The sequence below is a fragment of the Trematomus bernacchii genome, unplaced genomic scaffold (assembly GCF_902827165.1).
Source record: "Trematomus bernacchii unplaced genomic scaffold, fTreBer1.1, whole genome shotgun sequence".
In the NCBI taxonomy this organism is placed as follows: Eukaryota; Metazoa; Chordata; class Actinopteri; order Perciformes; family Nototheniidae; genus Trematomus; species Trematomus bernacchii.
This window is the reverse complement of record NW_022988097.1, coordinates 3,089,216-3,109,622: the sequence shown is the minus strand read 5'-3', so window position 1 is coordinate 3,109,622 and position 20,407 is coordinate 3,089,216. Positions and strand designations below refer to the sequence as shown.

The 20,407-nt window shown below is 40.7% G+C and overlaps 1 protein-coding gene across 1 annotated transcript in view; it reads right to left on the bottom strand.

Moving 5' to 3' along the window:
- The window catches only part of aff2 (AF4/FMR2 family, member 2), a 131,821-nt gene extending 116,441 nt beyond the window's left edge, over positions 1-15,380 (bottom strand). Inside the window, 5 exon segments of the mRNA XM_034121031.1 lie at positions 3,896-4,329; positions 6,649-7,300; positions 14,628-14,693; positions 14,695-14,748; positions 15,375-15,380. Coding sequence (XP_033976922.1) covers positions 3,896-4,329; positions 6,649-7,300; positions 14,628-14,693; positions 14,695-14,748; positions 15,375-15,380 — 1,212 coding nt within the window.
- Positions 15,381-20,407: the final 5,027 nt, after the last annotated feature.

The following is a 20,407-nucleotide window of genomic DNA, read 5'->3' as shown; positions in this document are numbered from 1 at the left end:
TGTAGAAAGACCTTTAAATTCACTTTAACCAGCTTCCCATCCGACATCCGCTTTATAAATGTAAATGCCAACGTTCACTTTTATCAAGCTGGTGCGTAACATAAAGGCAGGATCTTTTCATGCGAAAATGCATAAATGAATGCTTTCTCTGGGAGCAGAATTGATTTGGTTGGTGTCGGCATCGTAGTGATTACTGACTGGAGGTCTTAGTCTAGCCTGCTTCTTATTTACCGCTACGTTAGTGGTGAGGCGCCGTTGCACCCCCACGCGCGCCTGACGGAAACACCGCAGCAGGCCTTCAAATCGGTGTGAAATTACATCAGCTCTGTGCTTTGAACTACATGTAAATTAAACTTGTCACAGTGCTGTTGGAAATGTCACCTGTCACCTCCATGTTTACCTTCTTGCAGCCTCGCTCGCAGGGCCTCACAAATACTCTTGTACTTCCACTTGACTTTGAGTGTTGTTTACCTGAGTGAGAATGCGGTGGAGACAATTGAATGTCACTAAAAGCGTTTCGACAGTTTGACTTCATGCGAAGCACGAAGGATTTCTGAAAAGCAAAAATATTTCTCTCAAGCATTCGGCTTCTGCTTTGATTTGATATCCTTTGAAGACAGATTTAAGACCTTTTCCCTCACATATTACATTATTATTAAAAGACAAAATAAATGTTGTTTTGTTCAAAAGACAGCATAATCTTTTGCTGAGTCACAAATTAAAGTTGGAATAATGTATGGAGAGGGACGGATAATTTTAACCTAACTATTCAATTCCCCTTAGCATTATGTGCGTTTTAGCTGCTTTTATCTTATTGTTTTGGAAATACATACAGTTCTCAACGTTTTTGATCCGTTTAGTGCTGCGCCACACTAATTGCACCGCATAAAAGCATAGGTGCGCCGCATTTGCGGCTCAGTTGAGGGTCCCTCCGCAAGATGAGGCCCCCTCCGCAAGATGAGGCCCCCTCCGTGAGGTGAGGCCCCATGCAGTCTGCGTGTTCGTCCTGTAGGGAGGGGCAGCCCTGTATCTTGTTAACTTTAGCTTTACGTGTGTTCGAGCATCTTTTAGCTCGTTGTCTTCGATTAAACAGTCCCCAACATTTATGTTGTAAAAACTCACTGCTCTTTCAAGCTACTGTTTTCAGTAGGAAAGGTCCAACAAACCCCTTGTACATGTCCTGTTACGGGTCTGTTCCCTAGGTAACTTGCAGAAATGTTGTGGAACAGGTAAATAATATAGAAATACGGACGGGCAGTAGGTGAAGTTCTAAACTGACATGAATACTTTCATACAGAATGCAAATAGCAAAAAAACAACATCCATTCATTTTCGCCAACAAGGTCGAATTTTTCAAACCTCAAATAAATCACATTACGTAGGCTGACTTTCACATAATGAATGTCTCATCAGAATGTTGTACAGAACTGGGGGTTTTAAATTGAGCCTATATTAAAGATTTTTTAAAGATAAAAAAAACAACAACAATAGGGTTTGTACTCCTAACCAAAAAAACAAACATCAATACTCTTCAATCCTTGAGAGGCATACCAGATTCACTCCCTCCTGTTTTTACTTTCACTTAGAGCATTACGCTAAAAGGAAACTGATTAAAACAGAGAACAATTTTAAATCCAATTATATGTTTCCAGAAGAATGAGCTGGCATAACTCTAACTTCTAATCTTTTATTGAAGAAGCGTTGCAACCGTTGCAAATTTGCCACTACCAGTAGTTTCTATGCAAGGAGAGGAGAGCAGATTTAAGCCGACTGTAACTGTCAGGGAGGAAGTTAGAGAATGATAACACTATTGATCCTTTCCTCTGTCTCTCAGACACACACGCACGAACACTTGGGAATAACGGCTCTAATCAATAATTCTATAGTGCTAACAGAAAGCTTCCACAGCAGTTTAAAGGCTTATTGCACACACACACTCGCAAAATCACTGAACACTCAACAACAGAACTGTGAGCCAAATATTGAGTCATTCAAACACATTCATGGCACCTGCGCTAATTTGAAAAACCGATAAATGGAAAATCAATCGTGCTGATTCACTCCGTAGGAACCTTTTTTTATGGCTTTTGCATTCATGTGACAAATTAAGACGACGACTGTTACTCCTGTTATTGTGCTGCAAAACTTTCAGCTACCGATTGCTAATCAAAGGGTGAAATGTGGACGTTTTATTCTCGTTTTATTGGTGAAAAATGAGCAACAGGGTTCACGAAAGCCTTTCATTTGGTGTCTTGTTCAATCTGCCGCTATTTGCTGTTTAAGCTGCAGAACACATCCAATAACTCATCTGAGCAGAACAAATACAGCGATGATAAGGTGCTGTAATCAGTCAGTCATTGTCTTCCTCTATCCCTCGTTACTCTCTAGGCCTCCCTCCATTTCTTATCATCAGTCTCCCCCTTTTTTCTCTCCCTCAGTCCTGTATCCAGTTTACAATTTTTCCTTCCAATGAATTCTCTCCGGAATAAATATGAGAGGAGTGAAGAACTCGACGGTGAGCGGGCGATAACGGAGCACCGTGGATGTGTGGGTGAAACAAAGTGAAAGAAAAGCACTCACGGCCATGAATGTACTTACTCTCTTCCTCACCCTCCACGAGGAAGCGTTGAAAGTAAAGTATATTTTAATTCCCTCCCTGTCCCCCTTGCTTTCTCCTTTTCTTGGTGCCATATGCTCAAAGCTCCATCTCGGGCTCATTTGGAGTGCTACACACACACAAACACACACATACGCGCACACACGGCAGCTCTATCAAAGCACAGGAACAGCTGGCTTGCTCGATATGGATGACTACCCGCCTGTCAAACTGTTTCAAACACACATACACACACATCATCAAGCCTGGTGTTTCTTGCTGTTTTTGAAAAGGAGAGTGAGTGAGAGATAGATAGAGGCAGAGGGAGGGAGGGGGGTTGCAGGTCAGAGTGTTAAGTGAGTGAGTCGGAGGCTTGTGGAGGAGTTTGGTATTGTCAGATTCATTTGACATTTCAATTAGAAGAACGTGTGAACATCCACAGTGATAACATTCATCACGTTCAGAACAGAGAGAGTTGCTTTAACTATCAAAACATGCAAACGTGCACGTTAACCTGCGAGGAGACAACGTGTTTTCACTCCCATCTGATGACACTTGGACAGATGTTACCTCACTGATTTGGCTGTGGCCACAAGTACAACACAGTGAAATTATGGACACTAACTTGTAACATTGAGAAATTATAAAAATGAATTATAAAATCTTGAATTAAATGCATTGAAGCTTCCGTAAAAATGTGTATTGGACCAAGGGAAATTGTAAAAAAATTAAAGATGTCCTTCAATTGTAATCTTGTAAAATTTAGTTTTTGGCAATAAACGTATTCAAGGTAACCGTTGTTTAAAATAAAATATTTAATAGATAAGCAAGAGAGACTTAAGTTAAACATAATTTGTGACCAAATTGTAGATAATGTAGGGCTGTGCAATTAATCGTATTTTAATCTCGATTACGATTTTGGCTTGCAACGATTACGAAAACAATGTAATCGAAATAAAACGATTATTATTTTTATTAAAAAAAAAAAAAAAATTTAATTTCTTTTTTTTTTATTGGTTTTTCTGTTGAATTATACTTAAAGTTCAGGGTAATCAACTGTTAAAAACATACTGTTCAACATTTTTTTTTTCAATATATGGATGTTTTCAAAGTAAATGGATAATCGTTTTTAATAATCGTGATATCAATTATTGACCAAAATAATCGTGATTATGATTTTTGCCATAATCGCACAGCCCTAAGATAATGTGATCTGTACTTGAACTTCTCAACTCGTGTTAAAAACAACATACCTTACTGAACAATGTGAAATGGATAGTGATGGTGTATGACTCTTACCTCCCCTGTGTGGCCGAGACTCAGTTTTGGCAGTTTATTCTTGGCGTTCCCAGAGTTTCCTCCGTAAGCCTGACCGTTGTTAAAGTCCTCTGTGGCCACTAGAGGGGGTTTGAGCTGGGGGGAGTCACTGGGCGCCTGGTCCTGGCCATCCATTGGTCGAACGTACGCTGTGGGCTTCTGCTGGATTGCGATGGGCTTCCCTGATAGGCTACCAGGTGGGAAGGTGGGGGTGGTCAGTCCAGATGTGGGCGTGGTTAGACCGGGAGTGGGCGTGGTCAGAACTGATGTTGAAGCCAGCGGCGAGGAGCAAGTAGACAGGTGAGAACCCGTCACGTTTTCAAACGGGGAGGATTTAAAATGTCCATCATTTTCTGTGTTAGTGGAAGACTTAAAATGGCCACCGTCCATGGTGGAGGATCGAAAATTGCCACCATCTATAAAAGAGAAGGGGAGACGAAGAAGAACATTGAGAAATAACCATAGCAACACCTGTTATTGTAGAATGTTGCCCCGCTCTGTCAGAATCTGATCACAGTTGAGTGCCAAAAAAATCCCATCTCCCAGATGGATGGAGCCAGTCACAATCAAAGCAAATTATGGGTTGCTGAAAGATGTGGTTACCATCAGATGCAGATGTTAATTTTGAGAAACCCCCCCACAAAAGGTGATAGAGTTTGTTTTGCACCAAATATATTTTGCTGAAATTATTCATCGGCAACAAATACACTGATTCATATCCAAATATAAGAAGTCCTCTTTTTTTTGTGCGAATGGTATCATCCATATTCTGAGATATTCCCAATACTACTGTACTATGTGGAATAAATACACCAGTGTTTCCCACAGAATTTGATTCTATTTGTGGGGGCACCGCACCCCCCGGCAAGAAAAGGCCCCTTAACCTATTCGGGTGGCCCACGCATCCACCCCCCCCTCAAATAAGAAAATACATGCGTTCATGGCTACTGTAGACAACGTTCTTGTTGCTCTGTGTTGCGTTGTTAATGAGTGAGACACACCGGAGTTGAGGATCTGTGGGGTTTATTCTCCCAAAAATATTATTTACAATTTAGGCATTTAGCAGACACCTTATTCCAAAGCAACTTACAATGACCAATTACAGGGACATTCTCCCTGGAGTAACTGAGGGCTAAGTGCCTTACTCAAGGGCACACTAGTGGTGTTCCAGGCGGGATTTGAACTCGCAACCTTCCGATCATCAGCCCACCTCACTATCCATTAGACCACCAAAATTTAAATTACAAATTTAAATTAAATTTAAAATTATTATTATTTTATTTTATTTTATGAGATCCATTTGTGGCGGACGATATTTAATTGTGGCGGCCCGCCACAAATAAATCAATGTATGGGAAACACTGTAACACTGTATATTCAGTTATTCTCAATGAGAGATGAAAAGATAGATACCATAATTGTTTCTGTGCGCTAAATGTCAAGCTATAGGTATTTTATTAGCTTATGCCCAGTGGCGGAGAGGGCCTAAGATATTCTAGAAAATAATATTTAAAAACATTAAAAAATATATATATATTAATATTACATATTTGTTTTGTTATATTTTTCATTAGTTTTACCAAAATAACTTGATTTAATTGTATTTAAAATAACAATTCCAAATAAATAAATCCTTCGAATCTGCCTATTCAGTTTCTGTTTGAATGTGAAGGTTTAAATGAAAGAAGCTCGTGTCTGCGAGTTACTGTGAAGACAGGAGCTGATTGGTGGTCCTGCTGTAAATTCACAGAGGGCCAGCTATAGTAACTGAACGAGAGAGTAATGTCAAATGACAGTACAATTGACCAATCATATCTTCCCTCTAAATGGGTGGGTTTTATTATCGCAGACTTTATGGCAAGTTCCGCCCACTGTGAAGCTATTCTTGTTTCCATAGCAACAACAACTTCCTGTCAACAGCGTAAACTCGCCTTCAAAATAAAAGCATGCCAAATTACACTTAAGACATACAACTGCAACGAAAGTAACAAACACAATGCAATATCCTTTTCAATTTCAAAGAACACAAATTGGGTTATTTACAGGTGTTGTTTTGTGTGGTAGAGGGTCGCTTTCATTGATGCGTTTTGCACCCCGGGCCGTTGTTTTGATATTCCGCTGAAGTATACGCTGTGACGTAATAACTCTTTTTTTTTTCGAGGGAAGGGGTGGGGGTCAGAGGGCCTAGGTATAAAACTCACGGCTCGCCACTGCTTATGCCACGTCATGTCCTGTAGTTTAGATTGTAATCATGAAGACAGAGGGAAAACATTTTGATGATGGCGAACTTCAGAGATGGAGACATTGGAAAAAAATAGTTAGCAAAACGGCTGCAAATCCAAAATCACTAATAAAAGTGAGTATTAGTCTTTTAAGAGAGCTTTACAACCATTGTATCTGAGATTTTCCAAATGTTTCTTTCCCATTCTGCCAACATTGAATGATTGCAGCGTTAGCCTAGCATAAAAGATTGAAAGCAGAGGCAAACACCCAGCCTGGCTCCATCCAAAAGATCCATCAGCACCAATTTGAGATATAAAGTGTTAAGTACTTACATTTTAGAAATGCTCTTTTTTTTTTTACAATGGTCCGAAACAAGCTTTCTGTTCAACCCTGCTTTCCAATGTTATGCTAAGCTAACCGGCTACTGGCTCTAGCTTCACATTAACGTTTGCAGAAAAAGGTTTCCTTAAATGTCAACCTATTTCTCTAAAGCCTTTCTCTGTAGGACTTACCTGGGAGAGGAAGAGTTTTGGAGGGATGTGAAGGGTGTCTTCTCCTAGAAGAAGACGAGGAAGAGGAGGACGAGGAGGAAGAAGAAGGGCTAGAGTCCCCTTTAAGACCAAGTTCATCTTTTAGTGAGCTGAACAGCTCTTCATGCCTTTGCAGTTGCTGTTCCTCTAATAAAGAAATGTTCCCTCTTCCACTGGTTGCTGTGGTGACCTGGCCCTGCCCCTTCTGCGCTAACCCCAGAACGAGGCCCGCTCCCTGGGTGCTCTGTCCGTGTTTCGACCAGTCCATAGAACTTCGGGACTTTTTCGAATTCTGATGTGGGATTGTTGTGGAGCTTGTTGACGATGTGGTCGAAGCAGGGGGTTGCATGGAAGTTGACGATGAGGTGGAAGCATTTCCCATCCTCTTGTCCCCACCTCCACCTCCATCTCCTCCTCCTCCAGCTGTTCCTCCTCTCAGGGCTTCGTTGAAGAGCTGGGGCTCCATGGTGGGCCTCTCCGTCGTTGAAGTGGTCGGGGTCTGTGGGTTGTTGCTGCCTTTGGGGATTCCCACCAAGTGGCTCTGGTTCGAATGGCTGGTTAAAAGGTCTTTCATTTCTTCGTAGGAGCCCAGCGTGTTCTGGACGCGATTGGCCAACGCATCACCTTTATTGGTCTAAAAGAGAAAAGAAAAAGACAAGAGGGAGGAGAGGAGAAGAAGCGTATTAATTAAGTCTTCCATTTCCTTCAGCTTGATGAAAAGCCCTCTTTATTCATCCGGAGAGGAACGGCAAGAGACGGATAGGGTGACCACTGACCAGACTTCAGGACGAGATGATTAATTAAACACATGCCACCCTTAAGAGGGTCCCGTCCAGGCTGCAGCAGTAAAATTAATGGGGCAGGAATCATTATTAGCCTGACCCCACATTCTCAAGCAATCAAGGCTTGGAGGACAGCGGAGGCCTTACTGATATATGACGGTGTAGCACCTTCAGCTGCTACGTGCTAATGCGGAGATGTTCCTCAGAATAGCTCGAGGGAACCTTTTGTGTCAGAATTGACGGCTTCTTCAATTATGAAAACTTTGGCTTTTTGAAAAGGACAAGGGCAATCAGCAGGGGTTTCAGTCGATCTATATTTGGAACCAGATTCATGGAAGAGGAGGAAAAAGTCTAGATTCCTATCAAGCACGCTGACATTACTTTTCTACCTGAGTGACAAATTGTGAAGCAAATATTAATCATCGGGCCAAGTCTGAATAATGCAAGATCTACAGGCTGTAATTTAATTTTGACATTTCATCATGAATGAGATGAATGATGAACACCGGAAACACTGAATGAGATCAATGTGAGGAGTGGCATTGTAATTTAATTGAACATTATACTTTTTGAGGTTTGATCAATAGATCTGGCAATAATAGCAAAGTATTTGACAACCTGTGCTCTGCTAATAACCCCTGCAGTAACATGGAGTGACTGTCAGATAAAGCTACAATAGGTTTAGAGGATGAAACGAGAACAAGTGAATGAGACTGTTTATCTACTTCTCAAGACAGGGCGAAATTGCCTGTATTTGGAGAGGTTAACGAATTCATGAATTATGAATGTATGTTCATTTGAAGAGCTTTATAATTCTTAGATCATTTTCCTGAAAAGAGCATCAAGTTACATTTAAAAGAATGAATATTGCCCACACTGATTAGCAAACGTAACACCAATCATGCAGATCTGTTATAGGCTGTCATGGTTGAAATACTGATAAACTACATTTATTTCAGAAAGGGAAGAGAGGACAATAATTCTACTGTTCCATTTTCCAGGTCCAGAGTACATTTTCGACCTAACTTTGTTTCTTTTGTTAAACTGGAAAAATAAGTTCTGGAAGTTTACAAAGAATGTAATTGATTGTGTACTAGAAGAAATACAACTTACCTGGATATAACGGTTTTTAGTCTTATACAAATATGGGGTAGTAGTAGTGCACTACTCTAGTGCCTAAAAAATCTTTTCCAGAAAAATAATTTTAGCAAAACTCTTTTCCCAACTGTTATAAAGATTTTCAAAAATTCCCTAATGAATTATTCAACATATTTGTGTGAATGTTAGTGGATTAAGAATGTCTTAAGTCTAAGACAGCCCTAGTCTCTGGTGTACCACTGTACTGTCTGGTGGTCTTGTTTTATGCAGCAGTGTGTAATACTATTGCCAAAGCAAATGTCCCCTCTTGGATGATAAAGAACATCTTATCTTATCTTATCCATCAACTAAGTGATTAATGGACTAATAATTTCAGCTCTACACTAAAGCCCTACCCATATCCGATGGAATTCCTTGGGGTTTAAGTGATCTAACCCTCAATATAAATGTTACATTCACTGCGTTTGTGGAACATAATGGTGGGTTGCGTCCCCCTTAAATGTACTCACACAATCCTAAGGATTATCTAGTGGCTGGGAAATAATTTGTACCGCTCAAGGGCTGCTTTTAACAAGCAAAATCAATAGCCAGATGAGTCTCCTAAATTTAGACTCAATATGCTTTAAAATGCTCTTTATAATACGTTTCACTGCACAATGTCTAAGCTAAGTTCCTCAATAAGTAAGAAAAGCCAATTATAGATGGCATCAATGTCATCAGATGAGCTCTTTGTTTGACTAAATATGGTACATAATCTTGGGTACACAAATGTATGTACATGTGAGCAGCATTCCCCTCTGGTTCTAGGTCTATGTCTTATTTTTTACACTCTGAAAAAGCAGGAAAAACACCCAAAAAACGAAACAGGGGCAAAAATACCAAGCCTTATTTCAAAAGAATCATACAAGAAAGGAGAGAATTGCTTTCAAATAATCTTAACAGATGTAATTTCTGTGTGTACCCACACACACACAAACGCTCCACACCGTGGCGAGCCAAAGTTAGCTGTGAATAAATTAGCTCATCTCTTCTCCATCTCGGGCTCATGAATAAAAGATCTGGTGGCTGAAGAGGAACAGAAAACACATTTACAGAGAGGCAAAATGGAAAACAGAGGAGAGGATGAATACCTATGTGTGTGCATGATTGTGTGTGTGTGAGTGTGTGTGAATAGATCATCCCAAATAGCTGCTAACAGCATAACGCTCTTTAACAGGATTAGAAGAGGGATTAGCTAATAGCTGACAGAGAGAATGAATACTGGAGAGCGAGAGAAAGACACTAAACAGTCAGAGTGATGGACACATCATAGATATACAGGTACAGACAGAAGTTTTTTTTATTAAAAAAAGGCAAAGAGAACGATAACAGTTCTATGTGATAATGAGAAAAAGCAGCTCAGTAAATGTCCCCTTACTTAAAGGGGACCTATCATGCAAAATGCACTTTTGTACGTCTTTTATACATGAATATGTGTCCCCGGTGTTCCAGGGAACTCACCAAGTGTCAGAAAACACAACCCTCTCTATTTTCCTCCATACCCAAATCTCTAAAAAAGGGGCTGCAACGGATCTGATAAAAACTGATCCAGATTTGAACACTGTCCTGACGTCAGGACGGTGGCGCTACGGCTATTGGGCCAACTCCACCAATCAGGAGGAGACAGCCACGGCCATTGTCGTTCGAAAGCGCTGGAGACGCTGTAGTACATATGCCAGGCCAGTAGATGGTGCTGTTCTCACAGAATCAGCCCTTGCAACTAAAGAGCTAAACAATGTCAAATTGAGCAAAATGAGGCATGGCTAAAATGCATGATCTCTGTTTGGTATTTTGAAAAAAAAAAGTATAAATATGCCTTATATAGGTATGGTCCTACACTATATTATTCAAATATAGCATGATAGGTCCACTTTAAAGGTGCTGGTATGTGAAAGAATGCAAAATGCCAAAAGGGATGGATAAGCAAAACAATTGTTGTTGTTTTTTTTACAGTTGGATTAGGCATAATCGAGTACTAAGCGTTACTTTTATTCTTAGTGACTTTGGATTTGAAGTGGAACTGAATGATATTCCAAAAAAAACGTGATCGTTAACTTTTGACCCTGTCACACTTTTATAACAGAAAGTGAGATTGAAGATTTAAGGATGGAACAAACGGTCATTATCATTTAATGTGCATAGTTTCTATATTAATCGATTAAAAATGTCTATAAAATATCAGAAAATAATCAAATAAAGTATATCCAGGTTTCTAAGGGGCATGGTGATGTCTTTTAAAGTTTAGTTTACGAGTCCAAAATCCAGTAGGTTTTCATATTATTGTACGAGAAGTTACTTTAAAAACTCTATAATTACGCAAATGGTGGATTTCTTCCCATACACTATTCTATGAATGGACTCATCATTAAAGCTTTATTTAACAAATTATAAGAAATTATAAACAGATTTAACAAAAATAAATGTTTGCGTCTGTGCTTAATCTTTTACAGCAACAGATACTGTAAATGTTATCGAGCCCTAAAGTGAGTTTTATGTACCTTTTTCCACATGGTCCTATAAATAATATTCTCTACTTTACCACCATAACCTCACTAATGGATGTGCGAGCAAGATGAAACACACCTGGTATTTGACATTAAAATGTTTTGCTAAAAGAATCCCTGTAGGCCCCTCAAAACAGACGCCACAATGCATCATCCCCTCGAGAGTTATCTAAATCAGGGGTTCCCAAAGTGGGGGTCGCGAGACCCCGAGTGGGGGTCGCAAGATTATAAAAAAATAATAATATGAATTAATTATTTTAATTAATAATAACGTGTGCATAGACATTTTTCAGGGGTGGACTGGCCATCTGTAGAATTTCCCCGCAGCGAGGCTCCCCCCGTTGATAATCCACTAGCGCAGTGTTTCTCAAACTTTTTCATACCAAGGACCAATTAACCAATAAAAAAACACTCACGGACCGCCTAACTCCACAAACATCCAAAAACAATAGGCCTGTTTACCATTCCAACAGTATATAACAAATTACAGCCTAATAATGACAGCTTAACCTTCTCTACATCGCCTCGTTCACACAATAAATCAACAATACAAATACAACTACAGATTATATAAGCATTTAGTTCAAATGCGATTTAAAATGCTCTCAGGTTTTACACCTCTTATGAAATGTAGACTACATTTATTACGGAGTTTATGTCCGAGCCAACAGACTCACAGATCGTTGGCTACTGAGAGATATGCAAACACACCGCATGTAGTACGACACAAACCTCCGCTGTGGATTTTCAAAACAAAATCCAGTAAAACTATGGTCGCATGGGCCTGCATGGTCTGCCTACAAAGCAAAAATAAAAAACATTTATGCAGCCCCAACAACAGCCTCTGATCATCAACAGACTTCATGCAATGCTTCATTGGATGCATATATTAGATAATAATCTCTATCTCACTCCTAAAACATCTAAATCTACTTTCAGCATGGATAAATGTTCATAAAATACATCCATTGTTTGTTCTATATGCTTCTTGAAATCCTAAAAAACACATCGTTTTTCTAGAACAGATTACAAATTGCCTGAAAAAACAAGTGGCAACATGTGTGACGAAGGTGTTGCGCTGGGCTATATCATGCAATCGAAAGTGAAACTTAAGCTCGCTCCATTGCGGAGATATTCCCGCGAGAGTGCGGAAAACTTAAATAAATAAATGTATTCACTAGCACCCCCCCTCCGTTGACAGGGGTCGCCAGTCTCTGGTACTGTTATTTTGGGGGTCGCGGGCTGAAAAGTTTGGGAACCCTTGATCGAAATAGCAGCAGCAGAGTGTGAAACATCCTCATCCTCACTCTCCTCACCCAAACAAACACATACCCTGACCCGACCTCGGCACCATTAATTAGCTGCAAACAATTAGTTGGAGTGTGGATGCACCTCTGAATAGATTCATTATGAGAACAACCTCTCATGTGCTTCCGAACTTCGAGCAGAAGCCCCCCCCCCCCCCCCCCCCCCCCCCCCGTGTCCTCTGCGTTCAGACAGTTAAACACATTCTGTCAACATTCAAAGCCCGCCCGTCCCAAGGTCGATACTCTCGGCGGCATAACCGAGCGCTGAAGTGCCTGGCGCTAGCAAATGAGAGTTAACAAACCTAAATCAATTTTAACCAACAGGGGCGGGTGATTGGCCCTGGACTTTATGCATGGCTGCTTCACATTCGGATAAAGAAGAACCAAAATGATGGCGTCTTGGGTACCTCAGAGACGGAACAGACCACAACCTTATGCTGGAGGTTATTACAGTATCGGCCTCAGGGGGAGGATGAGGAAACAATAGCCTGGGATGATCCAGAGGCCATCATCAGCTTATCACCCGCAGCATTAGAGGGCATTATGGTACAAATAAAATGTTCGGATAATTGTTTGTTAGTAATAACCTTTCAATTGATTGCTTGCAGAAGGCAAAATTGTTTGATATGAGCCTAAATCACAAAGCTGGTGAGAGGAGAACAGCCCATCCTGGATGATTAAGAAGTCGTAAATTTACTCCATTTCCCCAAATGAAATTCTGGTGTCAGGTATGTCCATTCTACTCCCGCAGAGATCAATCAAAACTTAACAGCAAAGTATAAAACTGCCTCCTAAACAGCGACAGGAGAGCACTCTGCGCGGGGGAAGCAGCACTCCGTGTGAAGATGACGTTAGCTTACAGGATCGCTCTGTGCTAAAGTCCTTACATTTGAACTGATGGACAGTTACTGTTTGTTACTGTTTGCTTGACATTTGTAAAATTGGTTGTTGAAGTTTAAGCTGGAGAGTGAGACTACCACGTATTTGAAAGTCTTTCATGTTCAAGCCCTTGCCAAATTAGTTTACAAAATGCTGATTAAGGCCCATTTCGAACTTACTCGGGTATTCTTGAAAAAAGGGTTCTCCTCCCTTGTTCCAACAGAAAATCTGGTCCCCAAGCGTTTTTTAAGGAAAATCCACATGAAAACACGAAAATGAAGTACCATCAAGGCCAGGGGTCAGGTGGGCCACAAAGCAACACGTGCACCGACACACAAACAAATGCACATACAAACAGAACAAGCTACCTTTGCGAGGGGTTGGTGTCGTGCTTTTTCGTTAGTGATATAAAATAAAGCTTAAAAACTCAATACATTTAGCTTTATTTTTATTTTTTGTTTGTTTTCAAACCAGAAAAGCAATATTGTTCAATTTGTGTTGTATTAAAGGATTTAGTTTTTATTAAGTTTCGGTTTCACTTTCATTGCTGATTTTGGTCATAGTTACAGTTTCAGGTTCAGAATAATAACGCTGTTACGAGGGGATTTAAATTACGAGAGGAGAAGAGATTTGGCTGAAAAGCAATAAGTATTTGCAGCTATGATTATTACTGGGTTGGTAAAGGGTTAAACATTACCCACATACTGTACGTGAAAGGTTAAAATGACATCACCTCCCCAAGATCAATACATCCAGTTGAAATGGGGCTTAAGAATGAACGCAGGGGAAAACAAGCTAATGTGCACGTGGTTCACTCCGCAGTTTAAAAATATGCCAACCAAACAAGCTAAATAATGAAATGCTTTACTTCAGTTTTTAAGCCATAAAAGGTACCAAAAAAAGCCAATTTGTGGCTTTATATGCTTTAGGATTAGCATGCTGATAACATTTCTTGACAAATTCCACTCTCTATTTAAGCTACTTTAACCACATCCCAGATCCCTTCACACATGGACATGAGATTGGTATTAATCATCTAATGCTCGGAAAGAAAGCATATAGGCATATTTCCCAAAATGTTGAAGTATAACTATATAATCAAGGAATTATTATTACATTACATGTCACTTGTTAGATGCTTTTATCCAAAGCGACTTACATACTCAATACTGTGGGCAATCCCCACAGGAGCAATTTGGGGTGAAGTGTCTTGCCCAGGGACACAACGACATGCTGACTGCAGTGGGGTTTGAACCTGTGACCCCCTGATCCCAACACCAAGGCTCTATCCACTGCGCCACACGCTGCCAAATTGTCTACTTATGAAGTATCCAGGAAGGAATCCCTCTTACTTTATAAGGTTCTCCGAACAGGTTGAATCCGGTGGAGAACAGGTCTTCATCCTGTTGGACCTCCTGGTTCCTCCTCTCCCACTCCCTCCTCTTCAGGGCGCTGCGGTCTGACTCCAGATGACTGGAAGAACACAAAGAGGAAATCTTGTTAGCGACTCCCGCTGAGTCCCACACATCGCCCCACACATCGCCCGCCACCAATCAGACCCACTGGTTTTTAATGAGGACTGCTAACAAGTCATTTTTGGATGTACAAAGAGCATTGGCTGAAAGTCTTCGCCTGCTGTGTGATTAGAAGAGCTGTGTTGCTCCTAAAGGGAAATAACAGGGTAAATCATGTCGGTCTGAAAGAACGCATCAAATTAAATATAAACAACAGAGAGAGAACAATGAGAGAAAAACAGTTTCAGTTTCCGACGGAGAGAAAATATATTTTTCTGTAAAACAAGAATCCAACAGAGGATAAGTAACACAGATAGAACTATCAAAAAATGTGATTTATTCAACTACTATCCTGATAATCTCTTCCCTATTAAACTCATCAACGAGGTGACCTAAGTGTGTGTACTGACAGTTTCAGAGAATATATGCAAAGTTTTCTGTCTCTTCGAATCAGCTCTGCCCCGAGTTGAAGCTGTTATTTTTACTCTGGACTTTTGAAGGAACTCCAGCAGTGTAACATTTGATTTGTAAAGGCTGCTTGAGCTTCAAACTCCCATAAAGTGCTTATCCCGTGCCACTACAGACCCTCATGTCAACCGGAACGTTCTAAAAGCCTTTGCCATTAGCTTTTGCCTTGTATCTGTATCTGCAGGAGACAGTTTGAGTCAAAAATAAATGATTTGTTTTTTCAAAACAAGATCAAACAAAGGTTAATATACTAGAAAGTTCACAAAGAACTTTATAAAGGTAGTTTGGTTTGAAGTTGGTCTTTCTAGTGTAGTATTTATTTACCAGATCAATACTACACTCAAGTCTGTGTGTGTGGTATGCAGCTGGAGCAAGGAGCCAACTAGCTTCATTTAGCTCAGCATAGCTTGTAATCTAACTCTCTGAAAGATACCTAATAAGTATATTTCTAAGATTCTTCATGTTTCTTTTTAACAGCCTGTGTAATATTAATGAAAGGCAATAAGAATGAAAACAGCTAAACAGGTCCACCACTAAATAATGGAATTAAATGACTCTTTATTTACACTCAGAGGGGAACAGACGCACACTTTAATGCCCGTGCTCTTTAACAACGGAATAAATGGTCTGTTCCTACAACATTAGCCAGAGTTCACAAAGGCAACCTTTTTTAGAGTTTTTTCTATTCATAATAAGGTCAACATGATGTAACATATGCCATTAGCTGGGTACTTTCATTCATGAGTGCATTCATTTTTAACGTAGGTGGGCCCGGTGGGAATTGCAGTCCTAATCCAGGCAGTGTTTATGACGTGCAGTACCCACTGAACCACGGTGCACGGCAAAGGACGGACGCATTTATGTCCTGTCACAGCGTCATTGGATGGATCCCAATAAAATGTGCTTTTAATCTTTCAGCATCACTACACTACCGCTATGAACTACGGTCATCTGTCTTGAAAGGCAGAATGATTGCTTTTGTGGGTATGATTCCAGAGTGTTTCTTGTGGCATTTAAAATAAGAGACAGTAAACAACGACAACAATGATTGGAAAGTGGTCTTTGAGGAGGGTGGTGAGCCCCAGGTTTTTGGAACATTTTCCTGTTACGTAAATGTGTATTTTTAGCGCGGAGAAAAACGAAACCTGTTCACCGTTTCACCCTGGCCTCCTAAACTCTCTCAGCCTCCAGTGAGAAATCTAAGAGCTGGCAGCACAACTCGCATCCCAGAAGTACAAAGTGTAGTGTGAGCATGTGTGTCAGTGAGTGTGAGTGCAAGTTATGCATGAGGCTGTGGCCCACCGACCCTGCAAAGGGCATCCTGTTTTACCGCATCCACTGCCGAGAGATGAGACTGGCCAGCTAATTAGCGATCAAACACAATTAAAAGAGACTTTCTTTTTTTCTCTACCAGACCTAGTCTTCAACATTTAATCTGTCAGCAAGATGCGTGTGGGAGGGAGAGGAAAGAGAGGAAATATAAAATCACATAGACCCATGGGAGGCTGAAAAAAAGACCCAGTTTCAGGGCAACAGACAGTTTCTTTTTAAGGAAAGAAAAATAACAGAATGATGAAAGACAGAGTGGAAGGATGCGGAGAGGAAGGTAGAATAGGAGGAACGGAAATTGAAAGCAAGACAGAGCAGAGGGATTCATGATTGACAGGTAAGCATTTGTGTGCGTGTGCTACAGCAATATACATAGATGTGAAAATGGTGTGTGCTGGGACTGCTGGTTGACATGTGCATTGTCTTTCAGTGCAGAAAGATAACGAACAGCGATGTTACTACAACACACACACACACACACACATATACAGTTCACACATGGCGCTGCAGTCCCCTGCCACAGATCAGTGTCTCTGTTTGTCACTAGACGTTCACACGGAGGGAATCAGGTCAGACGAGGTAATTAACACATCCAGGATTTATTTTGCAGCGTGCAGCAGGAACAGAGTCCAACACTACCTGGCTGTCACACACAGGTTAAACCCTGCGCTGTCTTTTTACACATCAATGAATTTACTACTTTTTTTAGGGTTTATCAACCACAGCCCTGTGGTCAGGCAGGGCAGTGGGAATGCTACGGAGGCTTTGTCTAAAGGTTTTTGAGGTACAAAAATTGATTTGGATTTTTTGGAGTGGGGTTGTATGAGGTTCTTATCCACTGAACTGCCGCTGTTATCTTTGTTCTCTTCCAAGCCAACAGACTCCTTTGACAAAAAAGGTAATTTACCCTGTGCAGCACAGTAGTTGCTCTACTGCTCCCTAGATCAGTTAGTAGGTTTTTTATAAATTGTGTGACTTGAACTGGAGAATTCAAACTCACCCAAAGTCACACAATAACACAAACTTAACACCCCATAGAGGCAGCTGTAGACCCCTTTGTTCTGCAAGGGAAAACAATGCTTTTTTCACAGCTCCAATTAACTGTGTAAATGTTAAGATTGTTTTTGGAACATTTTAGTAAATTATGCAATCTGGATTCAGATCAAAGCACAGTACTGTGACTGCCAGTCTGAAAGTCTTAGACGATATTAAGGCTGCTTTGGATACAAAATCTGTTTGTGTTGCATTATTTATTGACTTAGTCAAAGCATTTGACACTGTAGATCACCACATTGTCTAATGTTATGTTGGTGTCTCGTTTCGGTCATAATGCCATTTGCTGGTTTCAGAGTTATCTAACCGACCGTACTCAATGCGTCAGGTTGGGTAGTACTGTCTCTGACCCTGTCACCTTGGAGAAGGGAGTTCCACAGGGCTCTATTTTGGGGCCCTTGCTCTTTTTATTATATGTAAACAATATTTGTAATCAGATGCAATTTTCTACCTATCATATGTATGCTGATGACACTATTTTATATTCATGTGCTCCTTCTCTGGACATGGCCGTTTCCAATTTAAAATCTGATTTTATCACGCTGCAGCATGCGCTTCTTGATTCCAAACTGCTATTGAACAGTAAGAAAACCAAAGCAATGCTTCTTGCTCCCAAGTCAGCGTCCTCTTGCCTCTCCATTGACACCCTTGATGGCGTCTCTGTTGAGTTTGTCGATACCTACAAATATCTGGGCTTTTGGTTGGACAGTAATCTGAACTTTACACCACATTGAAGTTCTAACTAAGAAATTGAAATTCACTCTTGGCTTCCTTTACAGACTTAAACGTTGTTTTTCAACTTCATCCCGTAAAAGGTTGGTCTCTGGCTTATTCCTGTCCCAGCTGGACTACGGTGATACCATTTATAGATTTGCCTGTCCCACTGTTTTGGCCAAACTTGACCCACTCTACCATGCTGCACTGCGTTATATATCAAATGCACCCTATAGGACTCATCATTGCAAACTGTATAGCCTAACTGGATGGTCCTCACTTACTATGCGTAGGATGCAGCATTGGTTTTTATTAATGTATAAAGTCATTTTAGGTAAGCTTCCACTGTATATATGTGCCAGATTTGCCCCAGTTTGCGACTCTTACAACCTCAGATCCAGTGCCTGGATACGGTTCCAGGTTCCTGCCGTGCGGACTGAGGCTGGAAAAAGGAGTCTTTTTTATTATGGTCCTTGGTCTTGGAATGACCTTCAATCAAGCCTAAAACTGAGGGCACTTGTCTCAATAGCATGTTTTAAATTGAAGTTGTCTGAGGTCCTCACCACCAGCTGCTTTTGCAGTAATAAGTAGTGTACCTTTCTTACTGTCCTAATGTGCACAATGTAGTGACTGCTTTTTCGTCTTTTGTTTTCTTAGTTATGTTCTCTGTATTTTATATGTTTGTGTTATGTGTTATGTGTAATATTGCTGCCTTCTTGGCCAGGTCAGCATTGTAAATGAGATGTTATCTCAATGCTTTTTTATCTGATTAAATAAAGGTTAAATAAAAAAATTAATTCTAAATTTTGTAAGATTTTAGAATGTTTCTTTTAACCTGACAATGCATACATTTTAACAGCCAAAAGCAATACATGAATTTGAAGGTGGAAAAAGTACTCAGATCTTGTACTTAAGTAAAAGTAGAACTACCACAGAATAGGAATACTCTGTTACAAGTAAAAGTACAATGGTTTAAGCATCAAAATATACTTAAAGTACCAAAAGTAAAAGTATTGGCCCACTTTCTTATAATATATTCTATATGTGTGTTTTGTGTTCACATCAAAGCTGGTTAACCTGGAGCTAACTTTAATACATTTGTATACTGCAGGGTAGCTTATGAATTTACTCCAGCCAGTGTTTCCGCCAGGGGGGGGCGTCTTGCCGTCATTTGACGGCCTTATTCAGCTCGGAACACCCTGAATTCGAGCCGAGGGCGTCCAAAACAAAAGAGTTCTTATCGCTTGAAATGACGAAAAGGAAAAAGGACAAGGACATCCCTCTGTTGGAGGGACAAAGGAGCCTGGTGGGATTCTTTTCGGAGTATTGAAGATCGTTTCCCCGACATCGGCCTCTTTTCAGCTTTTCGTATCTTGGACCCACGGTGCCTGCCACAGGACAACACGGAACGTGCGCGATTTGGACGCGATGAGCGGTGGAGCACGCACGGGAACTGCGAGCGCCGGAGCCTCGCAGCGGCGAAACTGCTCACTAAAAGAGCCTTAATTCCCATCACTGACGTAAAGAGATATCATCTATAAGGGACGGCTCAATTACAAATTCAAATGTAATATACAATTGTTATTTAAATGTGAAATACAGCTACGTTTGTAGTCTAGTACTCCTACTGCAAGCTAGCTGCTCGCATATCACTATTCTGTTAGCATTAAATTATTATTTCCCGCTATCAGAGAGCTATTTATTTATAGCTTGATGGACTCACCATTGTGCAGGTGCCACTCTTTCAGTCGACAGGCTTCAGTTAGCTTGGCCTCTCTAGCAGCCATGCTTTTAACACAGTATGTGCTGTTACGAGTCATGTTTGACGATGTCATGTTGAGTTTTTACTCTTTTATCAAAGTTCAGCAACAGCTTCACTCCAGTGTCCCCTCGTCGCGACTGACTAGCGTGCGCTGACTAGCCTGCCTACGGTGCTGCGGGACCTGCGCTCTGATTGGCTGGGGCACTTCCATATTATTAACCCTTAGTTGCCAGGTTATAAATAATACACGTGGTGCCAAGCAACGTTTCCGTTAACCAAAGCAACCCATATG